We start from the raw sequence: 27,673 nt of genomic DNA, 5'->3' as shown, positions 1-27,673 counted from the left end.
ATGGTGCTGTGAGTTTTAATAACTCTGCCATAAATTGGTTCCTGGCTTACTCATGCACTATTTATGAACACACTCCCTTAGAAGTCTAGAAGAATGATAATTTACTCCACATATTTGCTGGCTTCAATTTATTGTCAAACTCATGTCATCGGGACATCAGGAGTAATAATTAAAATTACAGCACAACAAACTAATGGTCATTTTAAAGAACCCATATACATCATTTATAATTGTTTGACAATGATTTTGATGAAAATATATCATAAAATTGACATCTTTACATTTTACTAAATACATCAATTACAACCTTATTGTATCAGATATATTTTACATGATTGTTGAAAAAAAGATGCAATGACATAGCTATATCATAATCAATGTTTGTTTTTATACATTCACTAGAGCCAAATTTGACTCCCAATAAGCCAATCCTGAAATAGTACTTATTTTAATAGTATAACAGATGTAACATAGCGTAGGGAAAAAAATATTTCCAAAAAATAATGTTTTAAGAAAAGTACCATGTGGCAAATATTTGTGTGAATTCTAATTTCTCAAGTATCAAGGTAACTTTATGAAATAATGTTGTCCTCCTAACAATTTAACACTGTAACTTGCACGTTAGCTTTTACACTAGATGTACAAAAACAATTGTGGTGGTCCAGACAAAGAAAAAGAAAACACATGCATTATACCAATCAATGTGGGCACTGCATTGTGACATCAATGATGCCAAAATACATTGCCCAAATTTATATAGAGTGTGGACAAACTCATGCCACATATATGCAAACTTTTGAAGAATTTGCTTGTTACCAGATTTGTAGTAGCCAGGTGTAAAAAAAAAAATTCTCCTGCCACAGCAGTTTTTGTTCAAAGTTGTTGCATGATATCCAAATTGTACACAAAAAGTTGCAGTTTTGTTGTGTCACTGCATTGTGGTAAATGTACTGAGACAAGGGAATTTATAGGTGAAACATCACTTTGTCTAGTGATGTTTGTCTAATACATGTTTGGTCTCATGCTATTCAAGTTCTTATCCCATCTACAAGTAGGGGAGGTATGTCATAAAACTGTTAAGCATCACTTTGAAACAAGACTAATGACAATTCTTCTGCTATTTTACGAGATATCCCAGATCATGTCCAACTGCATTTCCTACAAGTAATCAAATTTTAAAAATCATAAACTTTGCATGTAGATGACTGTTAGCAACAAGAATTTAAACCTACACAATTTTATTTCAAATCAAAATGATTAAGAATCTTGTTAGCACCCAAGAATGGATTCACCTGTTATGCATGATATTGTGCGTGAAGCTTTTCATTACTTACAAACAGCTTTATGAAACACAAGCGAGGTCATTTACTTACAACCATTTCATGTAACTGCCACTTAGCCCATCAATTAGACAATATTCAAAGTAATTGAAGTGATTGTTAAATTAATAGTATACCAAGTAGCCAATGTTGCATTTCATTATGACAACACTCACAATACATACATGTAGAACCTCCCCCCCCAAAAAAAAGAGTACCGGGTGTGGTTTTGTTTGGCAAATTTTCACTCACTACTCTTACAGCAAAAAGTATAAAAATCTTCTTGATGAAAGCATGTAATTAGAAGAGAATGGATTTTAAACTTTTTTTTTGGGGGGGGTTCTTTGTTTTGAGAGAGCCTGTTCCTGTTTATCAACAACAATCTGCATTAAACCACACAATTTCTTTTTTTAACTAATCCTTTCAAGAGAATGCTTGATCATTTCCCTTTCAAAAGAAGTCATTTGAATTTGTTCCGTCTTCAATGCAGAGTTGAGTATTTTGAACAAAATAATACATCCTGAAAATTAGCTGAAAACAAATTTCCATGGCCTTTAGCTCAGCTATTGCTAAAAAAACTTACCCTAAAGTTGCTTATAACATCTTAAACATGTAAGAATACTTCTGGTACAAAAATAGAGTATATTGCCCCCGCAAAGACCTCCCATCACCTCCCCCCCCCCCCTAAAAAAGGGGGAAGGCAGAGAAAATATGACAGAATAATAATGATAGTGAATATATATGGCTAAGTTCCAATTTACTGGTATGAAATTGAAAGCTAGAATGGAGTTTAACTCTGAACAGGGATGGTCAAGAGATGGCGCCCTCCATCTATGGTGATTGTTTCTCCTGTTGTGAAGGACGAGTCACTGGATGCCAGGAATGCGATAAGCTTTGAGACTTCATCAACTGTTCCTGTTCTACGCATGGCGTGAGTTGTCTTGGAATGTTCCAAGAACTAGTGATATTCAGATAAAACACAAACAAATTTTGTTTTTGAAAATTCAGAAACTTAGGCATTTTAATAATGCATCTGGTGCTCAAATTAAGAACTATAACCCTAATTCAATATTAAGATCAATATCTTTAGAATAGTATTGCTTTTAGTTTTGAATGAATTATGTGTGGTCCTTGGGACAAGCCTTTGAAAAACCCCCGGAATTTTCATTCCCCTCCAGGATTTCTTTTTAGTCAAACATACACTTTAAGTACGGAACCTGCAAATACATTCCATGATAAAATTCTTAAATGGCAGTTTCAAAACATAATATGGTATTTTATTGACTCGCATGATATGCAATTTTTATTTGAATAAATCACTAGTTCAAAAACTTTATGATAAGTTTCTCAACTGTAAACATGACCAACATTTAGGTATTTTGTGACCTGTATTTCCACTTACATGCGAGTCTCGTACCTACTGAGTGTCATTCCTAATGGTTTTATCATATCCATATCTACTTCATGTCATAACCACTTGGTGTAACTGCCTTTTTGCCTATCATGGTGGGTTTGTATCTACAAAGAACTTTATACAGGACTGGTGACCATTTCTTGTGCTATTAAGATAAATCCCTGTAGCTGACCTAGCACCTAAGAACATCTCCCAGTCATGTGTAACCTTGTGATCAGCTTTATGAAATAGCATGATCTACTACTATATTTGTTAGGCCATTTCATCTTACACCAATTTGGTCCAACACCACTTAGCTTACATGTATCTTATTACACAAACTCAGTGGCGTTTCATAAAGCTATGCTTAAGTTAAGCGCAACTTTATGTCTGACTGGTCGTCAGTTCTTGTGCTACATGAGAGACCAAACATTTCCTATGTTTACATAGCTTCATGATACACCAACCAGGTAACATGCCACATGATCATCTGATGCAGTTAGCTCATACAGATGTGGGAACTAGACCAAACAGTATTGAACCACTATAATCAAATACCTGGGGGTGTTTCACAAACATTTACGTATGACTTAAGTCATACTTAAATGGCGACTTAAGTCGCACTTAAATGCAGACACGTACATGATATAACACGTGCAATCTTATTAATACGCAGTAATGCGCGTCCTCTTAGCGTGATCTGACTAATGCGGCCATGCCTTTTATAACGCGTGCAACTAGGCATTTAAGTGCGACTCTAAGTCATACTTAAATCTTTGTGAAACATCCCCTGATAAGCTTTGACTAACCTGTTGGTATCGCTCATCTGACATTCCTCCTCGTGTATGGATCTGCGTTTCAATTACACCAGGACTAGAATGGGGGAAAAAAGGCATACATAAAAATCTTAGACCCGTTAGCCACTACACAATCAATTTGTGATCCAGTTTGGGAAAAAAGTTGTAATATTATTAATAACAAATCAAATGGATTCCAGTTTCATTCAATATAGTTCAGAATTCTGACAAAATGTGATCAAGAGCAATGCAAGATTATCATATGCATAAGAAGAGTGGAACATAAAAGTAAGATAAAACTTTGCTGAATGTTAAATTTATATAGATTGATTTCATATGATAGATATTACTTGTTATTCTTTCACCTTGACACACTCTATTAAAGTATGCAAAAGCACAGTGTAAATAAAACTAAAATTGCTGAGAAACTACATTTATATGAAGAAGAATGGAAGGGTAAAAAAGAGAAAATGTTAGAAAAACACCCTTAAAAATATAAGGGAGATAGAGAGCAAGACAAAGACGAACAGAGAGAGCAAAACAAAAATATATGTGTAAAACTCACTTGACTGCATTGACTCTAACTCCATGTGGTGCTAATTCTGTTAAATGTAGAAAAATATACAAACTGTTGATCAAGAAATAGTAAAATCATTAGCAGGTTCTCATACAGTGTGTCATAGAAAAAAACTGCAAATTATTGAAGATTTATCCTAACTTAATCACAAATCATATGTAATCAACAAATGACATATCATGTTAAGTTTCAAGTCTCCTCTCTATCATCTGATATAACTTATGATTCACCCATGATTGAGTAAAATTACAAGTAATTTGAAGAAATGATAACAAAACGTTATTTTGTAAACAGTATCTGAATATTAAAAAGAAAATTACATGCCTCAAAAGTTCCATATCTGCTCTACGATTTGATATCTTTAATCAAAGAAAATGACAAAGAAGTAAAGATCTGTTTAAAGATCTCTGGAATTCTTTAGTGTTGAAAGATTTATAACTTTCTTTACAGTTGATATATGATTTTTTTTTCATTATTTCGCACTGAATTCTTTTACTCTCCTATATTTCGGCTCCTATTAAATTTTCAAAATGGAATTCCAACTTCCAGACATGTCAATTTCCACACATTCCACATGAGAATGCCACATTTGAGGCTCTTGTTGCTTTCATCCACATCTCTTTCCCAGGCATGCCTATCCCGCCCATGTTGGAAATCTGTTCCCTACCTAAAAACACATACATTGCTGGACTTGGCATAACTACGATTGAAAAACTAAATAATAACTTGTTGAACTGACCTGAGTACATGTTATTCATTTACACAATATGCTGCAACTTAGCATCGAAATATGCCTACAAATAACAATTACCTTCGGCAACACATCTTGTCATATGGTCAAGGGCCGTCTTAGACATGCAGTATGTTAACACTCCACGAAACTGTGTTGAAAAATATAAAGGAATAGATTGTGGGAAAGAGAAAGTGTGGAGGGAAAGGGGGAGTTGGTAGAAAAAAATAAGATGAAAAAATAGGAGTAGAAAAGGTAAAAAAAGATGGAAGGAGAAAAAGAAAAAAGAATGAATAGATAAAGGAATGAAAGAGGGTGAAAGGGGAAGAGAGGAAACAGAAGAAAAAGGATGATAATCGGATTAAGGGAGTGATTGAGAAAAGGAACGATCATGGGATAGTTAAAGTTGGAGTGAAGGAAAAGGAGGATTGAAAGAAAGATGAATCAGACAAGAAAACAATGGATGGATAGAGAGAGTGAGAAGGAAACAAAAGGAAAAATAATTGATATCTAGACATTATAAGAGAGATTGTCCATATTTGTTGTACTGCTCAAGGCATTAATCTGAATAGAATCAAACTAAATCACAACCAAAATTCTTATGAACAATTGTGTCACATGATTCTGGAAGAAATAAGTAAATGCCCAAAACAAGCAAAATAAGCATGGCATTATGTCGGGTGGGCAGATCTCTTTCCAAGCAATAAGAATATATGTGTCAATATTATTATGCTCCCTTTTTTGGGGGGACGGGGGCAATTTTCAATGTAATTGAGTTTCAGCCTTGATTCCATTATTTCAGTGTTTGGTTTACTAAATTATGTGACACCTTACTAGACGGTAGACCTTCACCTATGATTGTGTGGTATTTCCCACTACAATTTGTACTCGGGTTTGAATCCCAAGTCCAATCAGCAGCCACACTTGAAATTGGGTAATGTATCATGTTGCTAATTTTTTGTTTTACACAACCACCAACATTGGTTTCAACACTGTACTTGGAATTACCCAACAGAAGTCTCTCTATTTATTTTGCTTGAAATAGAAAATATGACTACATTAATGGAGAATTTGACATAAAATTTGTATATACTTACAGCCCTGACACCATTAACACTGGATATATTAACTATGGTGCCTGTCAACAACGAAAAAAGAAAGAAATATGACTACTTCCATTAACAGAAAGTAATTTTTACAACTACAAAATTCAAGGTGTTTCTCCCCTAACTTTAAATTGCATTGTGCATGAGTGTGTGTGTGTATGCGTGTGTGGGTGTTTGTGTTTGTGGGAAGATAAGGAAGGGATTATTTGAGTTGATAAAAATAGTTGAATTTGAAAAATATATCAATTTCTGTTTTTCTTCATTTGATACAAACATTAGGTCTACTTAATTAATTCCCTGCATGTCTAGCTATAGTAATTGATTTTCCAGTGCCCTATTTCCTCAAAGTGAACCATGAAATATAAGAAAAGAATGCTCAAGTACTTCTAGAAATCATACATAGTATCCAACTATGTAACCCCCTTTCAAATTTTTGGCCCATTATACCACAGTGAACTGAAATAAACTTGGCTGTATGCATTGACACAACTGAGTGCAAGATGTACAGCTGGGTTCTTAATCCTAAACGTTGCCTTTATAATTGTAGTTTGGTATTAATTAAGTATTGCAATCTTGGTTTATATGCAGTGTCACATAACATATCCATCAGAGGTTAAAATACTGACCTTTAGTTTTGATTAAGTATGGTGACATGAGTTTAGTCAGCTGAAGACATGCTCGGACATTCACTGCAAAGGTCTTATCAAAATTCTCTAATACGCTCTCAGTCTCAATTGAATTTGGGGCAACAATTCCTGCATTGTTAACCTGCAAAAGCAAAAAACAGAATTTTCATATCGAAAGGCAGAATAATGGAATAAATCAAAGAAGTTCTGATACATAAAGCAAAAGAACAAAACCTGAAGTATCAAAATCTTGTTGATAAAAAAATCAACAAGATTTTCCTTTAAGTTGTTTCTAATACTAAATGCTAAAGGTGTGTGAGCATGGGCATGGGACCATGGGTTGTTTGGAGAAAGATGTCCCAACTCACTAGCTCTTCCATTTTATATTCTATTGCTTATAGGCACATTCTCCGATAAAGCGCTACAATTTGGATTGGTATAAGTAAAAAATCAACCACATAGAACTCATTAAAATAACATCTCATTTGAAACTTTAATGCTTGAACAACATGGAACAACAAACTGATGACTTTTAACATGTCAGCTTTTTACAGAAATTCAACTGAAACATCACCCTTGAAAATTAGTATTAAACTGGCTAACAGATACGTTACCGCAAGTCCCTCGTACCAAAATTGTCATTTGTAGTGCAAATTTATACAGCATACGTCCTATAACTTTTGTTATTGATAACTGCTGACCCCCTGCAAATAACAGGATTGGACACATGAGAAATCTATATGATAAAGACAACTGGAATGGCTAATTATAAGCTAACATCTTGGTTAAAGTGTTGGAAACAGGATTTATTGCCTTGTGAATTTCAAAACTAACTTTCTTTCGAGTGACTGGTCCAATAACATCGAGAAGGCATATCAAAGTACCATGAAATTAAAACTTTATTGACATAAAACATAATAAACAAAAAAGATGATAGACACAGAACCTTCAGACAAGGTAATGACCCTTCAAATAATAACCATGTATGCGGTAACGTATCTGTTTCCAACATCTCTGTATTCAAATTTACCTCTTTATCAAGTTTAAGTCAGAATAAAGAATAGAATAATGGAAATTCCTCAATATTTTAACTACTCCTAAAAATGCGACCTTATACCGCGAAGAAAAGATGCCCATATGAAATTATTCTGAAAAGAAAATACATTAATGGGATGCAGACATACTGTCCAAATGTTCGTTTTTATTGTCAGAATTTTGCTGGTTAATTCATATTTCATTTAAGTCATATTTACCAATCAAATTAAATGTGTTTATAACTTGAAATTAATATCAATACTAAAATAAAACACAATTTCCATCCTCTGATTGGTAATTGATTTTACTTGAACATTGTGTGCACGGTAACGTATCTGTTCGTCATTTGAGATAAAAAAATACACAAGTTCCATCAAGTTTTACCTTAAGGCTTGAAGTATTAGGGATATTGTGAATGAAAGAAACCAAGTTTACATGTTTACTTTTTAAAGAAGGAATTGAAATATAAGAAAGCGTTGAAATATATCACAAATGTGCGGAAAATATGTCAAAGCTCGTTTAAACTGAACCACGGTCACATAACACACCTTTCATACGCTATAACTGCTTGGTCTCTAAACGTGTTCTAAAAAATGTAACACTGTTCCAACTATAAACTTATATTGTGAAAATACGAATTCTTATTTAACATATTCAATAGCTCTAGTATCATAACCTCAACACTCAAACCTCAAAATTGTAAATTTGAATTTTTCACCCTTTATAATGGATATCTCCAGTATCAAAGAATCGAAGAAATAAACAGATAAACTACTATAGGCTTAAATATACCTTCACGAAATTCACCAATGATTCACATTTCTAATTTAGGAAAGTTAAGAATTTAATAACATGCCACCAACAGACGCAACACTGAATAAACCAAGGGAAATGTTATTTAACATAAAAACTAGTATATGCGCATCTTAACAAACGGGCCTTAAACTATCAGCATGCAGAGCTTCATTACACTTAGGCCTTAAATTGGTCTCAGTTTTTACTTCATCTGAAGAAATTATATAAAGGTTAATGTTCAGTATTTTCACTTCTAATAAAGATTTGAAGAAATTTATAACAAAAGGCTAGCCTCTTCTACAGTATGTGAATATTCAATTAATTTTAGTCTAAATAATTTCACGTTTCCTGCAATAAAGCGTTTATGTATAAACAGTGCATACAGTAGGTGATCTGTGTAGGTCCGAATCGTTGCATGTTGATTCTAGTTCAAATGATAAATACTGTTCAAAAGTCAAGCGAGGCAAACAGAGGAAATAATTTTTTTTGTATTATGTGAAATTCACAAATATTTAGTGCTTCTTTTCCATATTCTGAATGAGATCCAGTGTTTCGCTTGGTATCTGAAAAAACCGCTCAGATTTTCCGATAGGAGTTGGAGGAGCTATTTTGAGGACTACATCCTTTAAGGGGATCCAAATCTCATCACATGGATGTGGCCACTTGAATCTGGTACCTTGTTTAGATTGTACAGCAACCATGAAAGTCATCTGTGCATCCTGATCCTTTTCATCGACTTTAAGAACTCTAGCAACGTACCATTCGTTTGCGTACATTGCAGCTACAAACTCTCCTGCTGCCACAGAGATACACTGATTGTCATTTGAAGTTGATGCCTCGTTTCTTTCATCCATGGTCATCGTTGGATCTGATTCATTGTCACTGTCATTGGCGGTCATGATTGGATCGTTGGAGGTCTGTGCTTTGGGTTTGAGTGTTCGCTTAACCCATCCTTCACATCTCCGGTTACCCTCAAGGCACTGAATACAGAAGCAGGACACATTTCGTACAAGAATGGAATTGATGTCAGCAGGGACTACAGAATGCACTTTCATTGTCCCAGGTACTGCTTGGCAGTCGAATGAAGACATGATTTTTGATGCATCATTGTATTCATCCCTCGAATACATGACGTAGGTTATTTCTTTTTGGTTGTCGGCAGCCCATTTGAAGAAATCTGTGGCATCCTGGATAATGACTTTACCTTGTTTAACAGCATCTGATGCCTGACGCTTAGCTGTTCCTCCGATGCCATCGCATACTCCTTTCCCATGGCCACATTCAAAATAGTTCCAGGTAGCCTCTACCTTAAACATCTCTCGATGCTTACAGATTGTCGTGAAGATAAACCTATTCCTGTACTGGGAGCTCGGACTGTCAGTCCAATAATGGACCTTTGTCAGTTGTGGGATATGTTCTCTAAGGAGAGGAACTAACTTGAGAAGTATGGCAACAACAGTTCTGGCATTGTGTTCACTGACGTCAGATACAAATACAAAGCTTTTGTGCTGCAGCTGATTTCCGTTGCCTTTGTAGTAAACAACAACTGGGTGGAGACTTACGCTTGTACTGTTCCAGTACGCACTTTGAATTTCATCTGCGTTTTGGCACACAAAATTTTCCGAGAAGTCCATTTGGACAACTGCCTGATTCTGTGGGAGATTGGACTTTAGCTCGGACAAAGCATGGAACTGTTGTCTTATCCTATCTACATGCGCCAGGAAGGATGTGTATTCTCTTGTCATCATTTCTATGAAGTCGTCTCTACTCTTATTTTCCTTCTCTATTCTCATTTTCTTTCTTCCACTGACATCTACTTTCTTCCAGATTTCATATTCGAGTTCAGTTGATTCATCTAGCTGTGATATCATTTCCTTCATTTTTTCAACTTTGACTGTCTTGCTGGTTGATTCTGGATTGACCGAAACATCAAGACCCAGTGAATTGAGACATTTGAGTTTGAATGCCATGTTCTGGTGAATTGTACAGAGACACGTACTTCGAGAAAGAAATGAAGTCAACTTAACATGAGCTGGTCTCAGCTTTGCAAACTTTGAGAAAGAAATTTTGGTTTCAGGGTGATCAGAATGAAACTTTGCATAGATATTGCTCAAGTAATCTGTGAGGATACGATTTTGAGACTTCTGATGATTCTCATTGGTTGTTGCATCTTTTTTTCCTGGCATACATCGGCTGATATCATCTCTTTGAAAGTAGGAGACGACTGTCTCTTTGATTTGTTGTCTTATTGCTGCATTCCTTGGACGTCGCTGGTCTGTGTTCAGTAATGTGCCATGTCTAATGCCGGTGTTTCTGTGAATCAAAGCCAAGCATCTGTACTTCTTGAGAACTTTTCCGGATGCTACGACATTTCTAAATTCTCGTTTCTTGTTTTGGTTTGACGCGTTGCTGTATGACTGCTTAATGTGGTAAGCAATTACATTTGCAAATTGAAGCTTTCTCCGAATACGTCCAGGTAAAGATTTGGTTCCCAGGTTTGCCTGTCTAAGTTCTTCCTTTGTTTTGCTTCTTGGTGTCATAGATTCAATGGTTTTATCAGAAGATTTGTTCTGCTTCTTAACAAGCCTCTCGTAACGTTTCTGTACTCTTTTCAGGTTCCTTTGTAGCAGGACATTCTGCGATGTCAACTCTTCTATGGATCTATTGGCCCGTTTTAGTGCCCTTGATCTTCTTTTCTTTTTATCTGTCTTAGGAAAGGGAAGTTGGACTACAAGTTTATTCGACTGAGAAGATCTAGACCTGCTTTTGCTAGATGTCAGGATGACAAGGTTAGGAGACACCGGGGAGGTAGCAACATTAGCCTTTCTCCTAGTCCTATAAGCTTTGCAGTGCTCACGACTCCTTTTCCTTCGTTCCTTTAAGGCTGACTGGTTCAACTGTGAAGCAGGAACACGATAGTATGCTTGTCGTTTCCTCTCTTTTTCAAGGAATTTGGGGTCTCTTTTCTTCTTCCTCTCTCTATAGGCCCTCTGGATTTCGGCTCTCGTTTTCCCCATCTAAAAATAAATTGGAAACTATAGTGTGTAAAAGTAGTTTGCTAAGGGCATAGGGTGTGTAGGTGTGTGCGTGGGTAAATGTGTGGGTGTGGGTGTGTACGTGTGTTTGGCATGGCCGGTTTTGGGGGTGTCAGTGTGTATTGCAATTCAATTATAAAGCATGTCAGTAAATAAATACTTGTATGAAACTAGTATCAGACTGAAATTAAATACCATTGATTTATTACGTTTCGTAAAATAGTCAAGTATATTGCATAAAAATAAACATTTTTATCTGTAATAATTGTTAATATGAACTTATAATTGCAGAATGTTGAAAACTAAAGTGTTAATATATCTCATCTTCATATCGCGGCATGCAAAATGACAGGAAATGCACAAACACTTATGCGACAGATACGTTACCACACTGAACAGATACGTTACCGGTATTAAGTTGTGGATAAGTTAGTGTGCCCACGGTCTACACGTAAAGGGCTGTGTGTATATCATCGTATACAAATGGAACTTCTCACATCAAATCATTTATATATGTAAAGATATCTAATTTCTATTTAATTATTTTACATAGAGACTAAATATAAAATGAAAACAATTCAGAAATTATCTTTGAATTTACTTACCGTATGTCATGTATGTGCTTGCAGAAAATAGACAGAAAACAGCTTAGATGCTAGAAAATAAAGCCCCAGAAATACCACGTGTCGAAATGAAAAATCACGTGTTCAAGCTCCTGCGTTTTCTCATTGTTGCGCGTAGGACTTGCTTGCGCGTGCAAAGGTGGAAAATTCTTGGTAACGTATATGTCGTCACGTATCTGGTAGTCGTTTTATTCTTTGTGGATTTCAAAGAGTAATATATATATTTAGGCAACTACTCTCGTATCACGATTTCATCAACTGGTAATTGAAACATTTTTATAGGAATCATTTGTTGTTATTCATTATCACTTTGATATTTATGGAAAGTATGGGTAACGTATCTGTCGTAAGAGAAACGCTCCACAGGCCTTTTTGGAAAAGATGCCCCTTTCTTTAAATAATAAAAGCAAGAGAACTGGAGTTGCTTCCTGTATTATGACCATTAAATTATCATAATTTATTTCGTATAAACAGTTATTTTGATCAAGTAATAGCCTGTTTTAAAAAGAGTTTAAGAAAAATGGTAACGTATCTGTTCAGTTTTTGGCGACAGACCATCAGACGGCTGATAACAAAAAATGTTAAAATGTAGTTATGTATAACTGTGTTATAATTTTATACATTAGCGTGGACTAATGAAAAATATTAGTAATCATTGAGTTAATGCCTCTCTGTAGTCATGAGGAGCATAAAAGTTGATCTTCATCGTGCTGGCGACATGGGGTTTTTGGAGGTTACCCTTCATTCAGAGTTGTGTGATGTGATACTGCTTTTACTTTAGTGGAAAGTGTCAACCAGTTTTAAGACATGACACCTCAGGGTTAAGTTGACATTGATAGATATTCGTAATGGATACAAAAAGGAATAGAAACACGCCCATATATGCTGGCGACAAGATTCTCAGAAATATAGCGCTTTATCGGAGAATGGGCCTATAGTTTGTCTTAACGTGTACAGGTCTATGAAACTCAAACTGTTCTCACATCCATGCCAAGCCAATAAAGATGTGATCTAGTTAGGAGGTTTGACAGTGTACACTAAACTTTAAAATTTCTTTTAAACATAATCACTTTGTGCTGTACTCAAGACCAGATAGAGAAGAAGAGTACCTGCAGGATAAATTTATTATCAGTATGTGCCGATGAAAGCTCTTCCCTTTGGAGTTAAGCGCTTATGTACCAAGTACTGTACGCCCATCAAGTAAATAATATGATTCCTTGAGCTGCAGCAAGGATAAAAATTGGTAATTTTGAAGCAAAACACAATTTCAAATGTGCAATAAAAGAATGTTATGTCATATCACCATGATTCTTACCAGAACATCAAGTTGGTTGAATTTCTGGATTGTTTGCTCGGCAGTTTTCTTCACATCTGCTTCCTGATCAAAGCTTGCCTGTATCATCAAAATCTAATGGAAAAAATAGAGACAATAATTATTGATATCTACCGTTTTATGTGACACCTGTCCCCTGCACATACCACGTAGTATGTCAAGCACTGGCAATTTCTTGTCTCTTGTCTTGTTGATTTGATTTTTTTCCCTTTTGAGTGTAAAAATAAGTGCTGCTTCAATAACATTCAAGTAAATTACCTGTATTAACAGTAAATAAAAACCCATTTTATTTTACCACTGTGGTTGATTTCTACTTGGACAAAACTTGGTCTTTTCCTCTTGATAATAATGATAATAATAAATTTGGAATAAAAGACATAATGAGGTGGAAGGCAATGACGTTATTTGCCCTCTCTCCTCTCTTTGAAGACCTTTATAAATCTTCCTCCTTCCACTTTATTCTTTATATATTTATCTTTGAATTGTAACACCAGTAAACTAATATCAGAATCTCTTTTTTTTCAAAGACAATATCTTGTATCTTGTGTGATATTAACTTCTTTTGAATCAAAACAAATTTTGTACCTGATCTCTTCCAAGTCCTCTGCTTACACATTCATCAGTGACTGCTTGTAAAGCATCCATGTTCCGTCCTGTTAGAGCAAGCTGACATCCAAGGGAAGCAAAATGTCGGGCCGTTTCTGCTCCGATTCCAGAACTGGCTCCTGAATTTTGTTAATATACATGTATACAATAATACAGTAGCTTAAATTTTATCTGTCTATATTACAGTGCACATGGATTGGAACTACAATTAACAAAAATTTAAAGTTTTGATAATCAAAGATTAAAAAAATCTTTTTCATTATCATCATCATCATCATCATGAACGTTGTAATTCAACTTTGTTTTGATTTATTGACCAACTGATTTACTAACAATTTTGTTAACAACTGCAGAAATTTACATATTTCTAAATAAGCCTATATGGTGACCAGAAAAAAAATATAGGCCTGATCCCGCTAAACGATTATGAATTATAATAAATAAAATCTTCATAATTACTAAAGTAATCATTATAGATAATGTCATAATCATTATTATCATTATTACCATTATAATTGTCATTATCATTAATCATTATCTTAGTTTATATTATTATCATCACCGGTATTATATCATTATTATTGTTATTATCATTATTTTTATCTTTAATTCTTCATCATCATCATCTTGGATATTAAGCAAAACACCTCATCAGACACACAAACGAGCCAGAAGTAGAACAAATATATTACAAGTCTATTCAAACAGCAGTATACAGGTTTGGACTTTTCTTTTGCAAATTTGTTATCATAACTCTAATTAAATGTATTGATTCCTCATAAAAACTGCTAATCAAATGTGCAAGCACATGATTATTAACCTTGTCTTCAGGTAATAACCCCTGTGTGCTGAAAGAAGTGTTGCAATTTTTGATCTAGTGGATCAATTATTGTTTTTTTTTACACAGAATTGAATTTTACTTTTTTTGTCTAATTATAAAAAGAGTTTGTGCCTTTGGGTGCTACATTTTTAAAAACTTTCTACCAATAGAAGGCCTTGCAAAAATATGCTCAATAATTCAGTTTTTATAGCTCTCTGGACTCTTGGTGCATAATTGAAAATACCTCCAGGTTAATAATGAATAATAGATCATAAATGAATGGAATTACAAATGAAAGTATTTTTTGTAACAAAAACAATATTTGAAAGACTTTTTGGGGGAGTGTTGCATACTGGAACACAGACAGGGTGGCTGTGGACTGCAAGAGTCAGAAACCAGCCCGCTGTCTGTTAAAAATAAGCTTCTTGAATCAAGGATCCATCATTCCTTAAAACTAGACCACTTTCTCTGACAAACTTCCAGTTATACCCTAGGAATAGTTCATCATTAACATATGATTATAACATTCATCGCAAAAATAAATCTGCTACTCCTGCTAGTCATCATTTCCATCAATCATGATTTATGATGATGATGATCATTCTTCTTTGTGACATGCTCATCACTAAAATCTAACCGCAGGGAGTTATTAAACTTTAAAAAAAATGCATTATTCCCTCCCTAAATGGGGATTTTTAGTTTTAATGATAGTTAAAAAATTGCACCAAGTTGGTGTTGATTACCCGGTATATTCTGATTATTTTCAAAACTTAAATCATTCATAAGTTATATTATGATGAACAATTTTGTATTAATGTTAAGACTTAAGAATTTTTTTTTTTTTTTTTTTTTGGGGGGGGGCATAGCATGGCATAGGTTCCCTGTACAGTTCATCATGATATTGCCTGATCTAATCAATTTCAATACATGTATATAAAATTAAAACAGACTTCTTAATGCACAAAAAGTTTGTCCGCATAATTACAAAGTCCTATTACCTTGCCCATTCAAAACCACTTTTTTTCTCCATTACATCTATATTGAATATCTATAAAGGAGAACTTCACCCTGACAAAAAGTTTATTGTAAAAATGGCAGAAAAAATAATAAAAAATATGTCTGAAGGTTTGAGAAAAATCCATCGAAGAATAAAAAAGTTATTATTAGATTTGTGACGTCATAATATGCGAGCAGCTTTCCTACATATCGCATGGTAGAAAAATTAATGAAATGTCATTTGTTCAGAAACCCGAGAGTGGTTTTTACTGTAGCTTCAGTATATTAATAGACAAATTCATTTCACACCCATTTCTAAACAGAAAATAAAAATAAGTCACTACTAACCATTAAAAAATTGAAATTTATGCATTATATATTACATAATATTTGGGGCAGCTGCTCGTTTATGACATCACAAATAAACTTTAAATTCTAATAACTTTCTTAATCTTTTATAATGGATTTTCCTCAAGTCTTCACCAATATTTTTTATTTTTTCTGCTTTTTTTGCAACAAAATTTTCTTCAGGGTGAACTTCCCTTTAAGATTTAAAGGACAAGTCCACCCCAACAAAAAGTTGATTTGAATAAAAAGAGAAAAATCCAACAAGCATAACACTGAAAATTTCATCAAAATCGGATGTAAAATAAGAAAGTTATGACATTTTAAAGTTTCGCTTAATTTAAAAAAACAGTTATATGCACATCCTGGTCTGTATGCAAATGAGGAGACTGATGACGTCATCCACTCACTATTTCTTTTGTATTTTATTATAGGAAATATGAAATATTCTAATTTTCTCCTCATTGTCAAGTGATACAACGATTAATTCCTCCCTGAACATGTGGAATTAACATTGTTTAATATTACATGGTTCAGTCAAGTTGGTCCTTATTGTCAAATCTAAAAAAATGAAATATTGTATAATTCAAACAATAAAAACAAAAGAAATAGTGAGTGATGGACATCATTGACTGACTCACCTAGTTGTGCATATCACTGTTTTGTGAAAAATAAGCGAAACTTTAAAATGTCATAACTTTCTTATTTTACATCCAATTTTGATGAAGTTTTCAGCACTATGCTAGTTTGATCTTTCTCTATTTATTCAAGTCAGCATTTTCCTGGGGTGGACTTGACCTTTAACTTAGACATTGAAATTTTAGGCATCTTTGCTACAGAAATAAAATCCATATTCAAATTCAAAACATTTTCAATTTAACTCTAATTTTCAAAATTAGGCATGCATACATATAACAATTATACAAAGATCACGCAGCATTATTTTCCAAAACAAGATCAAACAGCTCAAAAGTTTTTATTTTCTTTAAAGGCCCAGAAATATGAAACAATGTTGAAGAAATTATAAGAGAAACCAACTCTGAATTCATTCAAAATGAGATCAAAACTTTTTTTTTATTAGAACCTGGCATAACAGAATTTTCCTGTATGTGGTATGAGGTGGGAGTGTGTGCCTGTGTGTAATTGTTACTATGCAAAACTTGTTATTATTACTTTGTAATCCAAAGTTCTATGTATTTGCTTGTAAGAGAAACATGAGAAACCTTCTGATTTAGCCTTCATCATCTGAATTCAAAATCAAATGATTGTGGATTGCGGAACATCATCATCACCACAAATCATCAGATGATTAAAATGGTAATATCATGAACTATTAAAAAACATCACTCAAAGTACTCAATTTTAAAGTCAAACCTTGATCACATAGAATCAGAGTCACAATCACATCATCGTCGATCGTGGTCATAAATACAGTACCAAGAATAGATTCATCATATTAAATCACAATCATGTGTCCAACTGTTTTTGACTCAGTCTATTAATTATTGTCTAACTTACCTGTAATTAAGGCAACTTTCCCCTTCAACGAGCCCCCGAGTGTTGCTGGATCCGATGAGGACATATTTGGACAAAAAGTCTAGGGTCTATAGCAATTTAATAATGAAACAAACAAAATATTATTGAATGAAATGTCTGTGGATCCGGGCTGTGGATCAGCTCTGCTTGACCTGGGATCGGATAGAGGAGACTCTAAATCACGTGACTGAGAGACGTATCACCTGATGACAAGAAGAATGACGGAAAACACTGAAGCACCGGCAGGCGCAGGCTCCCATGCATATGGGATTCTAGCTAATATTCCTGCGGATTTTCATTCAGCAGACTTACGAAATTATTTTTCACAGTTCATAGAATCCAACGGATTTAGCTGTTTTCATTTCAGACTTCGCCCGGAGACAAAACAACGAGAAAAGGACGACCCGCCGTCGTATACAAGCCCCAGCGGGATCGGGAAGTCGTCCGATTTCTCCCCGAAACTTGGGCGGCTCGATCAATCAACTTCCGCTACTTCCTCCACTGGAGTTGAAGATGTTCAGGTCAAGGCGAACAACGTGCGAAAAACTTTTTGCTGCGTCTTGAAACTGCAAGAGCACAAAATGTCCAAATTTATTAGGATGTATCACAAGAAACCTTGGATTGACAAGAAAGGTGCAATTATGTCAAGCACATGTTTCATATCAAGAATAAAAGTTGCTGAAGCTGACGTTGACAAAACCACAGATTCAGGTAGTGAGGTACCATGCATGGCTAGTATAGCCTATGTCTGATAGGCTATCTAAGTTAGATAGAGAAATAGTTTATTTATAAATTATTAAGAATAGATCAAAATTTAACTGCAGACGTTTATTGCTCTTTAAAAGTCAGTAATATACATGATTATGATATATTATTAATGTTATGACTAAGACTATTAAGTTGCAGTTTATTTAATTGAAATAAATTTAAGAAACAAAATCAAAGATCAGTCAGATCCATAATAACCTTGTTCATTGAATGAGTGGTCAGATCTATTTTTGTTCTTTCGTGGTGATGGATATGAACGAATGGTGACTTACTGAAGGGGATGAAATTGCATTCGAAAATTAATTTTGTCTGTGTCTTGTAGGCTACCTTGCTCAGTTAATGAGTTGAACTTGAAAATTTCGCAATTGAATTCATTGCCATTTCTAGATCAGATGGTTCTTGCATGGTAAATCATCAAGGAAGGTAAAGACTAAAGTCTAGTGTACCAAATAGATAAAATATGTTGGATTACTGTGATAATTAAGACAGATTTTTTTTATTTTTTGTATAAATTTTGCAGATATTCACACCACATTTTATCTAATTACAGTTTTTATTTACAGTTTTACTGATCTCATTTCTAAAATGGCCACAATGTTGTTATTATGTGTGATTTCTTTCAAACTTTCTTTTTTACAATTTTATCTTATTAACAAAGTTGGATATCCCTTTAAAGATATTATATTTTATTTATGCACCCTTGCTATAATGCTATGCCTATTAAGAGAGCAATAATGAGCAAAATGTGCGACGACTGCAAGTCTGGCTACATGAATTAATTGTCGCTCTTGGTTTGCAGTTTGCTATAGAATGCATCCGATCATGATCATGCATTGCAATCAAGAACCTCACATATTTTGAAGTACTTAATGTTATTAAGGTGTCTATTGGACAAGTATAAAGTGAAGAGCAGGGGCCCATTTCATAAAGAGTTTCAACTGTTGTAACTTTGCCATTATGGCAACTACCATGGCAACAGGGCTCAGCAGCCAATCAAAATTAAGGTTACCATAATTTTCATAGATTTCAGTGACATGAATTCCTGGGGGCTGGGGCTCATTTCTCAACACCTGGACAAGTTAGACATATATCTTTATCCACCAACCACGGAGTTAGCTCCAAACTTACTTAACCCGTTTCACAAAAGGTTTCCTACTTTCCTAACTAGAATCCCTTGATATTGATCGTTATTATCGGCAGAAAGAGCAGACGAGAAACAAAGCCTTAGTCACAAAATAGCATAATTTTCAAAAAGCAAAATTATGATAAAAGTGCAATTATTGTGATGAATTGGGAAATACATCTACAGGTAATCAAAATAGCAGAGGCAAGATATGCATCATACACACTTAAACCGTGAAGCCCGGGGGGGGGCACTCAGTATATAATGCTTAGACGGTATGTGCCGCGGAGGGGACCCCCATTTTCACACTCAAATTTCCGTTCCAAGGCATAGCATTTTTGTCTTATTGAGAAAAAGAACAAAGAAAGCCGCTCCAAGGCATAGCACTATCTTCTTATCGAGAAAAAAAGAAGAAAGAAATCCGCTCCGAAGCTTCGCATATTTTTCGTTATGCTGTTCCGGTCGCATTGATCTGCTGCAATTTAGGTGAAAAGCGGCCGCAGAGCGCTGTCCGACCAACGCCTCTGCCCGAGCGCACCCGGCGGAGGCCGTGATAGCTGCATCATGCACGCATGCCGTTCCATAGGGATGCATACGCACTCACACGTACGCTGGCGATCCGTTCCAAGGACCCCCGTTTTCACAAACATTTTTAGTTCCGAGGACCCTCCTTTTTACAATCAGCCCGCTCCAAGGCCCCCGTTTTTTGTCTCGCCCGCGGCACACCCCTACCACTTTTTTGGTCGAGTGCCCCCCCCCCCCCCCCCCCCCCGGGCCGTGAAGACTGGAGCATTCAATTACTGAGAAATGAAATAATGAATAATTCATTTCATGACTCAAAAACTACCTGTGGATGTTGAGATGGGTACCCCCGGGATATCAAATTTTAATAGTTTATGGAAGTAAACCATGAAAGTTTCCTTTGTAAAATGATGGTATTTAGGCCTACACGTTTTGTTTTTTTTCCAAACATTCAAAATATAGTGTAACATAGATTGTTTAAATCTTTAGATACCAAAACATACATAAAAATGTTTGATTTGACAAATTCTATGCATAAGTTAGAGAAAGTATCAATCAAAATGCTTATAAATGGTTTATTGTATATTTTTATCCATCATTTATTTTTGAAAAAGTGATACTATTTCATTAAGAAAGTGCTTCTGTGCATTTGTCAAAAGATTACTCAATGTTATCTTGGTCATTTTATCTCCATAGATTTCATTCTTTGAATATAATGGAATAGAAATAGTTTGGATAATTCATGCATATTATTATCCTTCAATTTCATCAGGGGAGGCAAAAGAATACACAACACGGGGAGACAGCAAGCTCATTCCACCAGAAAGGGAGATATTCACTGAATTTCATCTGGAAAACCTGGTAGAGCTGAACCCACCAGACCTGATGCCTAATGGCAATGTTGGCACACCCACCGCTGTGTTTCTTGAGTACATCAGAACTTGTCGCCTCCCCCCAAAGATTATTCAAAGACTTGGCCTCACCTTCTCAAAGAGCAGGTCCAACAGGAGATATGGAAATGTTCCACTTGCATATGGGGGTGAAATTGTCGACGGGGTGAGTGAAAATGAGGAAATTGCCATGACAGCATCAGGTCAAGAGATCAGGGATAATGTTGAAGTAACCAGGGTTTCAGCAGATTCCAAAGACTATTCTAGGAAGGCGGAAAGAAAGAAAGATTGGAAGAAAAGAACTGGTAACGAAAATGAAGAGAGAAATGTTTCTGATTCAGATGAGGTATGTATTAGTATATATATTTTCAAAAATAAAATTTAGATGAACTCCTTACTTTCCATAAAATTAAGAAAACATTGGTTCATATTTTTGAGTGGCTTATACTATTCAATACTTTTTGTTCGATTTAATGTAAACTTTAACATTCATACATTGCCTTTTAACATTCATACATTGCCTAACATTTTATTTTTCATTGCTAGTCTTTAAGTCACACTTTTGATATCTGCTAATCAAATCTTGTTTTATTTTCCTGGTTTTGTGTTCAGTTGTGAGTTTCTACAACAGTCACCAAATCATTTAGTCCCTATAGACCTTTGACCTTAACCACTGACATTTGATTCTTGCAGGATGATGATGATGATACCTGTGAGGAATGGGAAAGACATGAATCTCTTCATGAGGACATCACATCCCAGGAACGAATCAAAGAGAGGCTATTTGAAGAAGAGATAGAGCTTAAGTGGGAGAAAGGTGGAAGTGGTCTTGTCTTCTACACTGATGCTGCATTCTGGGATGCTCAAGAAGGAGGTAGGGAAAGTATTAAAATTGAAATCAGTAGCTAAATTTTCTGGAATCCTGACATCTGGAATCAGTAGATGTCTACATTCCAGGGGTGATTAACAAAGATTTGAATGATTTGAATTAAGAGTTGCGCTTAAATTTCAGCTGCATGTGGTATATTATACAGATATTGCCTACCTAGAGTTTGAATATAACATTTTTTTCCCAGACGGAGCTATATTTTTCCCAAGGGATTTTTTTTTCCCGAAGCGTGCAGCGCTGAGGGAAAATATTCTCCTGAGGGAATAATATAGCTCCGGAGGGGAGTTGAAATGTTATTTATTTAAAAGATAGACAAGGCAATATCTGTTATATTATATAGTCCATGTAGATTTGCCATCAGAGACTGCATTCACACTCTGGCTTTATGATTAACTCAAAATTCTTGCTGCAGCTTTGATCCATCTACGTCATAAAAAAAAAAATTAATAAATGCATTAAGCGCATTTTTAATGCAATCGACGCGTAAACAAGAGCGCGTACATCAAGAAACTATCTGATTACGCAACTTGTAAGCAGTGACGTCACCTTAGTGAATATAACGCAGCACTTTACAATGCAACACAGTTATATTCACTGAGGTGATGTCAAAACCTAGAATATAGCAAATGCGATCCTCGCAGCTATGGTTACGTGATGGCGCATTGGCCTATCACTGATTCGAATCTACATAACCTATGTACGCATCACCGCATTGGTCAGATCATGTGCACACTAACGCGTATCGATCAATCAGATTAAGCTTTAAATCACATGTGAAAGTTGACATTTATGCATGACTTCAATTCATACTTAAAGGGGAATCCAACCCAAATAAAAACTTGTTTTTGTAAGGAAAAGAAAAATCAGACAAGTTGATAGGTGAAAGTTTGAACAATATTGGACAAACAACAAGAAAGTTATGAATTTTTAAAAGTTGTGAATATTGGTAATCACTATACCCATGGAGACTTCAAATTGGCCGCATATGTGATGTCATAGTGATGTAAGGCAAGGACTACTCTTCCATGTACTCCAATACATATTATGGCTAAAATGTCATTTTTCCCAAAAGTTTTATTTCAAATTATATTTTTCTTCCATGAGGACATAAAACAATATACTACCTGGGTTATATTTAGATTACTGCCCCAGGGGAATGGGTACCACAAATCTCTGATAATAAAGTACATGGCCTATGGGAAAGTTGTCCTTGCCCCTTGTCATAATTTACTTACCCAGTTGCCAATTTGAAATCTACATAGTATTAGTGATCTCAATTTTAAAGCAGCTATAACTTTCTTATTGCTTGTCCGATTTCTTTCAAACTTTCACCATTCTGTTTAATTTATTTTTCTCTGTCCCAACACATCATTTTATGGCCAAGGCTGGATTCCCCTTTAACTATTTGTGAAACACACTCACATCTGTATTTATAGTTGGTATTTTAATAATTTTAATGGCATTCAGCTTTCCTGAATCTGGGATATTGTATGGCCGGATTATGATGTACCTCCAATGTTTCAGTGCAAATAAATAAGCAAACAATAAATAATCTTAAACTAACCTAATATAAGATTTTTATGATAGTCCACCAAATAGTTGACCTGATACTTTCTGCCATGCCCTTAATCATCAACAATATCATGTTTGTTTTTTTAACAGATTTTGATGAGAAAACTTCAGATGACTGGGATGTTGATATGAGTATTTACTATGATGAACGTGAGTATGCTAACTAGTAAGCTTGGTTTGAATGTCATTTTTCAGCATTTGATTATTCCTGAGGTAGAGTAGCGTAGATCAAGTTCCAGGCATCTGCAGTGCAAAGTCCAAATACGTGGTCTTGACTTCCTGTTGTAAACCTTTTAATTCTTGTACATTTAGATTGTGGTATATATTATATATATATATAGCTGTGTGCGCTATGAACGCCTAGCTTAGCCGGGTAATATAGGAGCGCCTTGAGCACCTAACAAGGTGGATATGTGCGCAATATAAATACCCTATATTATTATATTATTATTATTATATATATATATATTTATAGATATTTGCCATGTTTGTGATAATCTTATGCCACACAGTGATAGTGCTAGAGTAATTTGATAATGGCCCAAGATTATCTATAAATTGTGACAGAGTTTTTTTGTCCTCAATTGAATAGTAGGCCTATGTGTATTATTAAGTTGAAGGACTCTACTCATTTTGATACTCTTCTAGACTTCTTTTTTCTTTCTTTCGTGTCCTTGCTTTTTCTCCTATAGTTTCACTATGCGGTACTACCCCTGATGATACACATGGTATTTCAAGAAATAGTAATTGAAAAAAATATTTTTAGTTTGAAATTTTGTTCAAATCTAAAATAAAAGAAGACATATGTTTTTTTAATAATGTAGTCATAAACTGAAACAGCGACAGACACTTATAGATGATCTACGAAACTTGAAAGGGCATTTTAAATCTTTGTCCACTTTACTTCAGCTTTCCCAATGCCTCAGGCACAGATTGAAGGAAATAAAGCGAAATAACACTGAATAAGATTTTAGCAAAAAGCTGTTGATAATGTGACTCAGATTTCTATTAAGGTACTTTGTACACATTTGTAATTACAAGACAATTTGCTTAATTTCAGATGGAGGAGACAAAGATGCGAAAGATTCTTTAGATATGAGGAGGATGGAGAGGATGAAAAGAGGCTTAGAAGATACAAGTGTCTTTGAGAAACCAATTGGTCAGTTTGAGAAACACACCAAGGTAAGAAGAAGGGATAATTATTCAAAATATTTGAAAACTGCACTGTGATATTGCCTCATCATCATCATAAATCATATTCATTATTTATCAGCAGCAGCATGATCATCATCTCTTCAGAACCACCTTCCCTCCTTCATCTTTATCATCAGTCTTATCATCATCTTCATCATCATTTTCATCATCAGCATGTCATTATCAACATTTCATTGACACAATCAGATTTGTTGGACAGTCATTGCATCCTATATCTGTTTTTCCTTATCAGGGCATAGGGAGGAGAGTACTTCAGAAGCAAGGCTGGTCAGAAGGAGAAGGTCTTGGCAAGACAGTTGTTGGCATGGCGGATGCGCTAGATAACACTGGACAACACTCCAGAGACAAGACAGGATTTGGGTAAGTTCAATGATAATATTGGTAATATATATTACTTTGACAGTTAGCAGAACTTGATGTACAGCCATCATTCATTGTAATTTTTTTGGCCAATCCCTTTCCATCTTTTCCATTTAACAATTAACCACATAGTGGCACAAAGTCAACCAATAGTGTATGAGAATTTTATCAAATGGCATCCTTCACTACTTTTACAGTTATCTCATGGGCACAAGGAGAATACAGGGAGACTTGCATATAGACCTGATTCCACCTACTAATAAAAAAAAATTAAAGGCAAAATAACAAGACAATGAAATTAATGGATCCCAGATCACCCAGCTCATGCATTTACTATATGGTTGCTTCATGAGTGCATATGCAGCATGTGCAGTGAAAACATCCCACCAAGGTTTTGACAGTTGACTTGTCCAATTTGGCCAATGTAATATTGATAGTATTGATCAGTTTTGGCATAGTGGAGTAGTGGGTAATGGAAATGAGTCCCCATGTACTTAAGATAAGACCACCTAGTTCTATAGGCTATAGCCAATACTAATAGTTAGCCAATTCTTGAGGGAATAAGGTGGAGGGCTTTTTAATGATATTTATTCTACTTGAACTAGAAATATGAGTAGCTTATTGAATAGCTTTATTTTTTAAAATACATGAATTGAAAGAAAGTTAAAAATTGTAGATTTTCATTGGAAAATAGTAATTTTTAACTTTCCATCTCCTTTGCCAATGTAAGGATATATTGCTATTTTATTCTTTTTTGTCATTCAATTTGTGATGTTATCAATGTTTCACCATTGTATTTAAAATGTGGAACACAAACTATGATGACTTGTGCATGGTGTTTTATTCAGGTATCATGGAGAAAAATTGCAACCAACCCGTAGTCATGTGTCCACTACAAAGAGACAACGTAGGGCAGATAAAGAGGTGATTATATCCACCATCTATGATAACCCCTCTGTAACTGATCCAGCAGAACCACTGATGAGATCCAGAGGTCCATATCATCTTAAGTATCGTCATGAGGTTGAATTTGTCAAAGGAGATCGCAGGTGACCAAAATTGAGATGCACTGCAGGTCCCAAGATAATTGCAGTACAGATAACATCAGAGACAGTCTTTAGCAACTAAGATCATACCTTCATGACTGATTCAAGGTAACCATGGATTTGATATAAGGATTGTACCCTCGAAATATCATCATGAGATTGACTTTGGCTTAGGAGATTGCAGATGAATAATAGGAGTTTCACTTTAAACTGACAAGATATACTGTTGTGCAGAAAACAATCAACATATCTTGCACCTATTATTATACTTCCATGATAGATCCAACAAAACCATGCATGTGCTAACTTGATATATAAGAATTTGATTGGCTCACAAATTTTAATAATCACCTTGAGACATAATGGAAGTCGCTTGCCTCTGCAACACATTTTTAATGCCTGATATTCCATTGACTTCTCACACAAAAAAGTTGCAGAGCTTTTGCTTCTCCATAAGCCTTCAAATTTGGAGTCCACCCCAATAGACAATTGATTTGAGTGACTAGGAAAAAACAAGCATGATGCTGATAATTTCATCAAAATCAGATTTAAAATAAGAAATTTTACCAACAGTTATATGTGCAGTACAGGTAGTATGTAAAAAGATGAAAACAATGCCATCATGCACTTTCTTTAGCAAAAATCACCTTCAGCGTGTGGAATAAGAATTATCAGTCCCATTCTTCTTCATTATAAGAATAAAAAAATTAAAATATATATATATTTCAGGCAGTGATGTACAAAAGAATCAATGTGTGGCATTGCCGGCTCACTCACTTGCAGATCAGCTGTGTTGTGCCGTTTTATGAAATTTAGCAAAACTATGAAACTTACTTTTCATCAGATTTTGATGCAATTTTCTATGATGCTTTTTAGAATTTTTGTATTCATTCTGACCATGTTTGTTGAGGTAGACTTGACCGTCAACTGGTTAGTCCTAATCACTCACAAAATTTACATATTGGAATTCTACATATATGTTAGCAATGTCTCCCTTTTTTTAAATGCTTGTAAACATTTCATGTTATAATCATATTTTATAAATTGTGAAGCCAGTAAATTCAAAGCAAATATGAAAGAGATTTGATATCTTTTTTTTTCTTTTATTTAATGTACTTACAGACATAAATTTATGTACAGAATAAGAACAAAACACAATAGTATGATAATTTAAGTACAAGGCAAGAATGTGTAATCGATAATTGTTAAACTGTGGATGTGTTCTTTGATTTTGAGGTACAGTACCAAGGTTATATATCCTTTATACTACACATTAAGGGTACAAATTCACACAGGTGGTTTTGAAATGGTGGTTTGAAACCATGGTTTATGCAGATTTCACGCATTGATTACCCTTAATCATGTTAAGAAGGTGTCTAATAATGAATGCATGCTTTTATCACATGGCACTAAATTGTCACTGTTTACCAAAGTTACAGCATTTATGAGACAACTGCTTCTTTAACATTTGTTAACATGAACAGTTGGCTTGTTAATGCTCTTTGCTGTATGCAGGGGGGCAATTCTGAAAACTTTCATTTTTTAACTAAACATTTTCACAAATTCACCAAAAGTATGCACCAAATCCTTCAATTTCACTTGACAAAATGCAAAAA

General features: G+C 34.7%; 2 protein-coding genes across 3 annotated transcripts; one reads left to right on the top strand and one right to left on the bottom strand.

The window, feature by feature from the left end:
* Window positions 1-113: 113 nt before the first annotated feature.
* On the bottom strand, window positions 114-18,411 carry LOC129275026 (3-oxoacyl-[acyl-carrier-protein] reductase FabG-like). Its single transcript, XM_064110594.1, has 9 exons — window positions 17,655-18,411; window positions 13,955-14,094; window positions 13,352-13,444; window positions 6,549-6,690; window positions 5,914-5,954; window positions 4,898-4,967; window positions 4,075-4,111; window positions 3,522-3,585; window positions 114-2,277 (listed from the first exon to the last, which is right to left on the bottom strand). The coding sequence occupies exons 1-9, from the start codon at window positions 17,716-17,718 to the stop codon at window positions 2,110-2,112; spliced, it is 819 nt and encodes a 272-aa protein (XP_063966664.1). The 5' UTR covers window positions 17,719-18,411; the 3' UTR covers window positions 114-2,109.
* LOC129254748 (G patch domain-containing protein 3-like) lies at window positions 17,575-27,137 on the top strand. 2 transcript variants are annotated; one of them, XM_064110575.1, is made up of 7 exons: window positions 17,575-18,383; window positions 20,858-21,321; window positions 21,669-21,849; window positions 23,527-23,586; window positions 24,497-24,618; window positions 24,884-25,011; window positions 25,860-27,137. In XM_064110575.1, exons 1-7 carry the CDS (start codon window positions 17,879-17,881, stop codon window positions 26,062-26,064), a joined length of 1,665 nt encoding a protein of 554 aa, XP_063966645.1. In that variant the 5' UTR covers window positions 17,575-17,878; the 3' UTR covers window positions 26,065-27,137. The 2 variants fall into 2 exon arrangements, with proteins under 2 accessions (XP_063966645.1, XP_063966635.1); XM_064110565.1 differs by having other exon boundaries at window positions 17,865-18,305.
* Window positions 27,138-27,673: the final 536 nt, after the last annotated feature.

Source organism: Lytechinus pictus, chromosome 2, assembly GCF_037042905.1.
Source record: "Lytechinus pictus isolate F3 Inbred chromosome 2, Lp3.0, whole genome shotgun sequence".
NCBI lineage: Eukaryota > Metazoa > Echinodermata > Echinoidea > Temnopleuroida > Toxopneustidae > Lytechinus > Lytechinus pictus.
This window is presented reverse-complemented; position numbering and strand designations above follow the sequence as displayed.

Bases quoted from the DNA above. Each gene is read 5' to 3' on its own strand.
- LOC129275026 (XM_064110594.1), bottom strand. From the start codon at position 17,718: ATGTCCTCATCGGATCCAGCAACACTCGGGGGCTCGTTGAAGGGGAAA. The intron at 4,112-4,897 runs GTAATTGTTATT...TACATTTAACAG, and splicing joins GACAAGATGTGTTGCCGAAG to AATTAGCACCACATGGAGTT. The intron at 3,586-4,074 runs GTGAGTTTTACA...CCCCCATTCTAG, and splicing joins GTTAGAGTCAATGCAGTCAA to TCCTGGTGTAATTGAAACGC.
- LOC129254748 (XM_064110575.1), top strand. From the start codon at position 17,879: ATGACAAGAAGAATGACGGAAAACACTGAAGCACCGGCAGGCGCAGGC. The intron at 21,850-23,526 runs GTAGGGAAAGTA...TTTTTTTAACAG, and splicing joins CTGGGATGCTCAAGAAGGAG to ATTTTGATGAGAAAACTTCA. The intron at 23,587-24,496 runs GTGAGTATGCTA...GCTTAATTTCAG, and splicing joins GAGTATTTACTATGATGAAC to ATGGAGGAGACAAAGATGCG.